The sequence below is a fragment of the Canis lupus genome, chromosome 34 (genome assembly GCF_048164855.1).
Source record: "Canis lupus baileyi chromosome 34, mCanLup2.hap1, whole genome shotgun sequence".
Classification (NCBI taxonomy): domain Eukaryota; kingdom Metazoa; phylum Chordata; class Mammalia; order Carnivora; family Canidae; genus Canis; species Canis lupus.
The window spans coordinates 8,177,350-8,186,935 of record NC_132871.1 but is presented as its reverse complement, the minus strand read 5'-3'; the positions used below and the strand labels follow the sequence as shown (position 1 = coordinate 8,186,935).

Sequence of the window (9,586 nt, the reverse complement as noted above, 5' to 3'; positions counted from 1 at the left end):
CCAACCCTCCTCCCCAAAGACAAAGTATCTTCAGGGTAGTTAATAATTTAGATAACATTTTTCAACTTAAAGAAGGGAACAATTAGAAATAGTATTCCATTATTTTTAAGTTCTTTAAGATCTAAATTGTTCTTCACAATTATTTTTCATAATTAAACATGCTTATTTATTATATACACATGCTTACATATGGATTTCCTGGCTAAAACACATGCAACCAACATGAAAAAACAAATATTAAATCATCCTCACAATCCTAAGAATGCCCTTTTAAATAAGGCACTCATGTTTGGAAACAGGATATAACCACCAAATTAAGTAAGATGTTTAAAAGAAGCCTTTTATTAAGCACAAACAACTTTTAATACATTATCAATACAAATAGGAAAATGTCTTTTAATGAATATGATATATCAAAGATCTGAAGGTTTTCTTCATACTGACACAATAAAAATAATCAATTTTGAAGAAGAATTACAAAGTAAAATTTTTGAGTACGCCACTGTCTACTAATAACAATTTAACTATAGTCTAAATTTACTACATCACCTGGGGAGGAAGGTCAACCATTTTTTATATAGAGAATTCCTAAACTCTTATTAGCACCATTCAAAGCTTATTATCAGTTGTTCATCTACAAATTGACAGGTCAGGTAAAGCTTTAAAGCAAGTTTTCAGTGCAATGTTTACAGTTCTTTCTTTTAAGATACTTGGAGTCTATGGTCTCAAAGCAAGTAAAATAATGATGCCTTGGTAGTTGTAAGGTGTTAACATGTAGAGAGAAATGTAAAATGGAAAAAAATGAGGCTTATCCTGGCTGTGAAATGTATCAATGTATTGCGGCTAATGCTGTAGTATGCCAACAACATGCGGGATTATGAACTGCAGATTTGTGGGAAGCTGGTAGCTATTAGCTCTCTGTGGTCATCATTTCAGGATGTCTCAGCTGCTGTCTTTTGAGACTAACCAGTTTCATCCTGTCTCTGATGTGTTCTGCAGTGGAAGCCATGTCACTTGGACTCCCAAAATACTGCTCAGTTCTAAAAATTAAAACAGAAAAACCACAATCAGATTAATACAAATCCAATGACCACAGCAAATGCAAAAGGGAACAAAGATTATCATAAACATTTTATATGTGATATGGCATTAGTTCACCTGAAGACCATATACTGTTTGTGGTAATTCAGTAGAAGAAACATTTTTAAATGCATAAAATATATTAAGACATGTTGAAAGAAACAGATTATTGTATTAAATATTGTATCATATGTACTTATGATAATCTCAATAAACCAAACAATGCAACTAAACAATGAAACAATAAAGGAAACAATGTAACATTGGAGATATTCTACTTTCCGTTTTGGGTGCATAAACATTCAGAAATATAGAATTTGTATGTATTCTTCAAGGATAAAGGCTATCTCTGTACACCAGTTGTCTAATACAGTTGGCAAGTAAAATACCTGTTTTATGTTAAGGCATCATTTGGGACTTTAACAGACAAAATGATTTAATGCTATCCTACTTGAAAAGATTCTGTATTCAGAGTCAGAGAATCTTTTAGAGCTAGAAGAGTTCTTAGAAATTATCTGGTTGAGCTCTGTATTTTTTAAAATCAGAAAACTAAGACCTAGAAAATTAAATGATTTAACTAGGATCACATAGTGGGAAAACCAGCATTGGAACCGGATTCTTTAGTGAATCCAGGAAGATCATCTAATTTCTTTTATTTTTCCAGGACAATGTTACAAAAATAAATCTGAATAAGCTTACTGCTAAACTAGCATCAACAGGTTTTCATACAAATGGAACAGAATAACAATTCCAAGTATTAAAGGTGGTGGTTATGAAATCTGAATATACAGTACTAATTTATTCTTCAATCTTAAAAACATGAGGAAGTGTTACATGGACTATTTGTAGAATACAAGAGGAGAAGTACAAACAAAAATACTAGTTTTAGATGCTCCTAGGCTGACCTGAGTAGAATGGAGACAGTGCTAACAACTGGTTATAAAGCACAGAAATGGGGGTGGAGGGTTCCCTGGAATGAGCACCATGAAGGCAGCCCTCTAATATTGTTACAAGCTGAATTATAAAATTTTAGATTTTTTTTTATACATTGCAGATATCTAACATGATTTTAGGCTACTTCTGATGGTTTCAATTTTGGCTGTGGCCAAAGATTATCTACATATAGATTATGAATTATATATTCTTTCAATGGAACAGAATTGTATCTTCCCCAAATCAATTCTAAATAATGATCTAAAGTTCATGACATGGTAGTACTGGCATTTACTATGTTTCAGATTTTGGGTTTTTCTGTTTTTTCTTTCTTTTTAAGATTGTATTTATTTATTATAAAGACAGAGTGCAAGTGGAGGTAAGGGGAGAGAGGGCAGGCTTTGAATTCAGCACAGAGCCTGGCTGAGGGCTGGATCCCATAACCCTGAGATCATGACCTGAGCTAAAATCAAGAGTAAGACACTCAACCAACTGAGCCACCAAGGCACCCCTGTGCTAGATTCGTTTTAAGTAATTTATACACATTGAGCTCATGTTAATTCCCCTGCCCTATAACCTGAAAAGGTATAAATAATATATCCCTATTTTTAGATGAAAGAATTGAGGCACAGAATGGCTGAATAGGGTGCCCAAGGTGTTACAGCTAGTAAGTGGAGAGCTGAGATTTAAACCCAAGATATCTGATTCCAGAGTCCACAATCTTATCCGTTACACTATACTACAGTGTAAGGATAGATGCATCCAATGATTTGGTTTCTCTGTCATCTGAATTAAATATCCTCTGGATTATCTCTAAATTATTTTCACTGAGAAGGTCAAGATCCTCAGGGATGAAGCTCTTTCAGACTCATTTACTGGCCCACTGATTTGCATGAGATTACTTCTTACTTTTATTATTAACTTTTAAAATAGAAAGCAATGTGGGAATCAGGTCCCCATCATTCTACAAATGAATAAACTGGGACTCTATATAGCATAGAGAAAAGAGAATGGGTTCAGAGTTGGACCAACCTAAAACTGTATGCCAATTCCACTTAGAAGCTGTGAAATCCTGAGTACCTCACTTAATCTTTCTGAGCTTCAGATTTCTATCTCTAACGAAACCTGTTTGATCAAAAATAATGAGGTGAAGTGTTTAACTCGATGTTTAGTATGTTATAAAGCTCATTAAACATTATACCCCACTACTCCCCTCACTTCCTTGGATGAAATCCAGAGGCACCCTACTCCCTATCACCAGAGCGAAGGCTAGGACCCCAGGATATCAACCTTCTATATTAAGCTGTCAAGATGCACCACATTTGACAGCAGCAAGTACCAACTACTACTGCTGCTAAGAGCCGAGTTTGTATTTCTTTTCATTACAAACCAATTTATTGTGGAACTGAAGATGTGGACCAGAGCTAATTTACTCGGCTTTTTAAAAAAATATATTTTCCTCTCTTGATGATTTCATTTTAAGACCTCACAAATAAAAAGACAAAATTATAAGAACATGTACCATACCCATCAGGATAAACTACAGGAACAGTTAATCTATCCAAAAGTGATTTCCCAACTGCTTCAATTTCATCAAATTGCTCCTCATCGTTAATAGCTTCAGGCTCTTCTGGACAGTCTTGCAAAATCTGCAACAAATAAAATGGCAACATCAATCAAGAGATATAGAAAAGCAATCAAGCTCACGTAAATTCAGAAGACTGAAGGTGTTTTTGTTTTGTTCTTAGCATCTCTATGTCCACCACTGTACAAGATTCATTACTGGTGAAGCTGGCTCAAAATATTCAAACAAAATGAAATACATAATCCTTACTAACAATATGTAATTGGAGTATAAAGGCCTATAGAGATTTCCAAGAAAAAAAAAATACTAAACTACTACTTGAAAAATAAGTTCAAACTGCGCTTAAGAAGTATCCCTTCATTCATCCATTCTTTATTGTACTAAATGTTTATTTATTTAGCAGCTTGCAATATGACTGAGATACAGATTTTGACCTCAAACAGCTTACAGACTTCAAAAATGAAAGAAAATATAAATCCAAAACAACATATACTCAGAGTTCAGACACATAACTGATGGGATGACCTACATAGGCACTTTACACTTATTTTAAAAACTGATCTGCTGGGACGCCTGAGTGGCTCAGCCACTGAGCATCTGCTTTTGGCTCAGGGCCGGATCCCGGGATCCCGGGATCAAGTCCCACATCGGGGTCCCTGCATGGAGCCCGCTTCTCCCGCTGCCTATGTCTCTGCTTCTTTCTCCTTGTCTCGCATGAATAAATAAGTAAAATTTTTAAAAACCCTGATCTGCTGACTTACCTGATGTAAACCATTAAGGTTAAAATTCAAATATAGGAAGTTCTACAGTCTTTAATACAATTTTCCTTAACTATTACCATTTAAATTTAACAAGGGGAGAGAAAAGAATAAAGAAACTGCTATAATTTATAATAGCTAAGTCTATAGGTATTAGCCCACATTAGTCAATATAATAGCAATCAGCCTAGTGAGCACTTGAAAGGTGGCTAGTCCAAACTGAGATGTGCTTTAAGTCTGGGATACAGGGACACCTGGGTGGCTCAGTGGTTGAGCGTCTGCCTTCAGCTCAGGGCATGATCCCAGGGTCCGGGGATCGAGTCCTGCATCGGGCTTCCTGAGGAGAGCCTGCTTCTCCCTCTGCCTGTGTCTCTACCTCTCTCTGTCTCTCATGAATAAATAAATAAAATCTTAAAAAAAAAAGTATAAGATACACACCAGATTATATGAAAAAAACTACAAAATGTGGGAAAGGGAGAAGAAAAAGAAGTATTTATTTTTGTAACTTTTTTCCATTATACTTAATCCAATCTACTTCAGCATTATTCATAAATAACTTTATATAAATTTCTAGATCTAATTTAAATATTTTCCCAGTCATTATACAAGTTGCTTATAGTTAATATTTACGTTTAAATATAAAACACAGTCAAGAAGAAAATAATATCTGATAACAAAAAGCTTTACAAAGGCTTGAACACTAAAGAATCTTAATCTTCTTTAATCTTTAAAGAGTAATTGTGCTTATTTTTTTTAAAGATTTTATTTATTCATGAAACAGAGAGAGAGACAGAGAGAGAGAGAGAGAGGCAGAGACACAGGCAGAGGGAGAAGCAGGCTCCATGCAGGGAACCCACATAGGACTCCCAGGTCTCCAGGATCAGGCCCTGGGCTGAAGGCAGCACTAAACCGCTGAGCCACCAGGCTGCCCTTAAATTGTGCTTATTATAAGCATGATAAAGGCCATGTAGCAGAAGAAAAAGGAGCATTAATTTCCTATGCAAAAAACTCAACCATTTGCATAGTTTTTTTTTTTTTTTAAGACTTTCTTATTTATTAACAAGACACAGAGAGATAGGCAGAGACACAAGCAGAGGGAGAAGCAGGCTCCTTTGAGGGGAGCCTGATGCAGGACTTGATCCCAGGACTCTGGGATCACGCCCTGAGCTGAAGGCAGATGCTAAACCACTGAGCTACCCAGGCATCCCTCAACCATTTATATTCTTCTATGATCTCTTAAAGAAGTCTAGATCTTAAAATGTCTTTGCAGATACATTTTATTTTTTTAAGTTTTTATTTAAATTCTAGTCAGTTAACATACAGTGTAGTATTAGTTTCAGGTGTACAATACAGTGAATCAACCTGGTGTTCATCATAAGTGCACCCCTTAATCCCATCACCTATTTAACCTAACCTCCCCACCTTCCCTCTGATAACATCAATCTATTTTCTATAGTTAAGTCTGTTTCTTGATTTGTCTTTTTTTCCCCTTTACTCATTTGTTTTGTTTCTTGAATTCCACATGAATGAAATCACATGGTATTTGTATTTCTCTTAGACTTATTTCGCTTAGCATAATCCTCTCTAGTTCCATACAGGTGGTGTTAAAGGCAAGATTTCATTCTTTTTTTATAGCTGAAATCTTTTGTGTATACCCCACATTTTCTTTATCTATTCATGTATGGATGGACACTTGGGCTACTTCCATAACTTGGTTATTGTAGGTAATGCTGTTATCAACATCAGGGGGCATGTATCCCTTTGAATTAGTATTTGTGCATTCTTTGAGTAAATACCTAACAGTGAGACTGCTGGATTGAAGGGCAGTTCTATTTTTAACTTTCTGAGGAACCTCCATATTGTTTTCCAGAGTCACCTTGCAGATACATTGTAAAAGCAACATCTTAAAAAGTTATCTGTATTGTTAGAAACTGGGCCAGTAGTCACCCTTGAACAGGACAGAGGGGCAGCAGGAGCAGCGTCACTAAAAGACGGTGTGAGAGCTTCTGGGGTGCTGGTAATGTTCTGTTCTTTGAATAGTGTGTTGATTACACAGGCATGCTCACTTTGTGAAAATTCATCAAACAGGCTTAATTCAACAAATTGACTGAATATTTATGATCTATACACTTTTCCATGTTAATATACTTCAATAAAAACGTTTCATTAAAACAATCAGTAGATAAACAAGTTAAACCATTTTATAACCTTTCACCTTCACCGTTAGGCCTACTTTAAACCATAACACTGACATGCAGAGTTCAGTGACCAACTCAGCAAGAGTTAACTATAAACACTTCTCAACAGAGGTACAGTAGAACACAGACAGCAACCGCCCAATTCTAGAGACTCCTGGTCACATCTCTTACGTTCTACAGACTAGGCTGTATCACATTTATATCTTCTGTTTCTCAGATTTCATATTGTATTGAACATCCCCCACATGTAAACTTTCATTGTGAAAGATCAAAACAAAGTTAACTACATAACAAAGCTCCTCTTCAGAGTGGAAATGTTAGGGTTTAGTGCTATAAATTTTCTCTGTGCAGAGTTAAGAAAAGGGCTCTACTGAAAATCTGCCCAAATAATACAACATATTTCATTTTTGGCCTCTGGGACTATTGAATTCATTAAATAATAAATTCTACAATGAATCTTTAAAAATAACACATGAAAAAAAGGTTTTATTTTATCTCTATCTCATTTTAGTTGGGTAGTCTCTAAACATTATTAAATTAAAAGTGCCCTTTTAAAAAATATTGATGACAATTAGTAGTAGTTGCAGTAGTTGCAATAGTTGCAAAGTATCCTTTCTTCAGTTAATGAAAGCGATGAGAGCCGTGACACCCTAAAGATAAAGAGCTCATTCTGGGGGTTAGATATAGATATCGTAAGAAGAGAAGTTCTGTTGAGAGAGGACTCCTAGATGGTTTTGGATTTCTCCAATTCACAGTAAACAAGCACTGGTATGGATTACTAGGAGAATTTGATTTGAACTCTCTAAGACATTATTATATATAAACAAACTTTAAACAATGGAATTAATATAAGTTCAGGGGAAAAGCACAGGTTAATCACATAATTATAATCACATAATTAAAATTAATACATTTTAAACATACACAATAAAGTCTACTGAGGCTACATTTTTAAAGAAGCAAACCTTTTCGGCATTTGAGTGAAATGCAATAGCCATTTCCAGCCTATGCACTCTCTCTTCAGATGCTATTGTAAATTGTTTCCATACTCTGTTCAGTCGAGGAAGTGTGTCTCCAGATGATCGAGATGTGCAGCGCAGAGACTGACACAACACAACTGTGGCCTGTAGCAACTGTCTTCCATAGTCGTAAGTGCTCTAAAAAAGAAAAAGTAAACATGAAATTGTAATAAAAGAATTCTGAAAAGAGAGAAGGGAAAGTGTGCAGGAAAGACTGTGGCTGCAAATACATAACACTACTGGAAATCAATACTGAATGACTCCACTGGCACTTACTACTACAAATTAACTGCAGATATAAAAAAACGGATGGGGAAGCAATACTTGGAATTTTTGGTAAGTTTCTTTTTTATTACGCTTTGTTCTCTCATTCTGCTTTCCCCGTCTCAGTCTTCTCAATTCCACAGGCCATTCATTAACCAAAACAAGTAGATGACGATGGGCTCTTTATAGGCCACTTTATATCCCATACAGGAAACCACAACTGTTCACTGAGAGCTCAATTATTAGGGAAAATAAATTAAGTTACTTTACACACACACACACACACACACACACACACACACACAGTCTATATTGTTACAGTAACACCGGTAAGATGCAGAAACTGGTTTCTACTTTACCAATAGGAACACTTATTTCTCATTAACTTTTGTTAATGAACAGTTGGATTGCCTAAAACATGGCATAATATAAAACATATGTATCAGAGGGAGTATACAGAACCTGTATTCAGGAAAACATAAACCCTCTCAAGTTTATGCAGGCTACTTTTGATGCACCAGCTGACATTTTCTTAGTTCTGTGATATTTCTGGAATAACATAACTAACCTTCTTGGACTTGGAGGGTTAAGTTACATTATAATCATGCAGAAAGCTATTCAAACACTGAGCTTGTAGAAAAGGAAGATAACCAGTTCTGCACCTGTGCAACATCAACAAATTTTCTATGCTTTTCCAGTAAAACTTTCGTTTCCTGAGCATCATCACCCAATCTGATGTGGGTCTTAAGCAGGGCATCCAGAAGTTCACTTAGCCATTCTACTGCCTAAATAAAAATAAAAACAATGAAGGTGGATCCATAACTCTTATTATATCAAAAACATCACATTTATAAAAAGAAAAGTTACTACCACATGATTAATTAATCCATTAGTTATAACCTAAATTCTTAATAGCTTATTTCATTCAATGAAAGTTACATGAATTAAGGACCTTTCCTCCCCCTCAAAATTTTTGAAATCTAAGGACATAACGTATTAAAGGGAAGCACTTTTTTAGAAGTGCTATTAAGCACATAATTTGTATTAATAGAAGATTGTGTGTTCTCCTTAATGTCTGAGCACTGGGTATCATAGAAGACTGATGAATCATTGACCTCTACCTCTGAAACTAATAATACACTATATGTTAAATAATTTAATTTAAATTACAAAAAAAGATCATGTGTTTATATAATATTGATCTTACTTGAATCTCATTACAGATTTATGTTATTTAAAATCATAAAGTTCTTCTAGATCAAGCTAAAATGATGTTCCCCAATGCTAACTATACAAAGATAACTTATTGTTTATCTAGGTGAAAAACCCTCTTACAGGTTAAAAAAGAAATGTGCTACACCAGCCTTAACCTTAGCACATAACCAACAAGTAAGTCAACAATAATAAATAATCCCAATTTCTAGCTCAATAGAGGATTTCATTGAGAAGATAAGTCAACTGAGACTAGTAAAATAACTAGAAATAAATACTTTATTATTTTAATAACATAAACTAGAATTTGACTTAATGCATTCACTTTCTTAGGACCATAATAAGTACACTTTTTTTTTATAGGTAGGTGAAATCCATCTTTTAAGAAAAGACAACTATATCATGTGCCTGATTGATCTTTTACCTGGGCAGCATCTTCTTCACATTTAAACAACTGCACCATCTGAAGCATCTTTAACCTTCGCACATCTACCATGTCTTCACATCTAATAAATCCAAACATAAATGTAAAACGTC

At 34.8% G+C, this 9,586-nt stretch overlaps 1 protein-coding gene across 2 annotated transcripts in view; it reads right to left on the bottom strand.

The window, feature by feature from the left end:
* Positions 1 to 319: 319 nt before the first annotated feature.
* Positions 320 to 9,586, bottom strand: part of SESTD1 (SEC14 and spectrin domain containing 1) — a 135,695-nt gene continuing 126,428 nt past the window's right edge. The window contains exons 14-18 of one of the 2 annotated variants that reach the window (XM_072811089.1): positions 9,474 to 9,555; positions 8,500 to 8,622; positions 7,520 to 7,711; positions 3,541 to 3,662; positions 320 to 1,040 (exon numbers count right to left, since the gene is read on the bottom strand). In XM_072811089.1, the coding sequence (XP_072667190.1) occupies positions 911 to 1,040; positions 3,541 to 3,662; positions 7,520 to 7,711; positions 8,500 to 8,622; positions 9,474 to 9,555 (649 nt within the window). In that variant the 3' untranslated portion in view covers positions 320 to 910. Of the gene's footprint in view, positions 1,041 to 3,540; positions 3,663 to 7,519; positions 7,712 to 8,405; positions 8,623 to 9,473; positions 9,556 to 9,586 lie in introns of those variants that run through there. The other variant, XM_072811088.1, reaches the window with a different exon arrangement.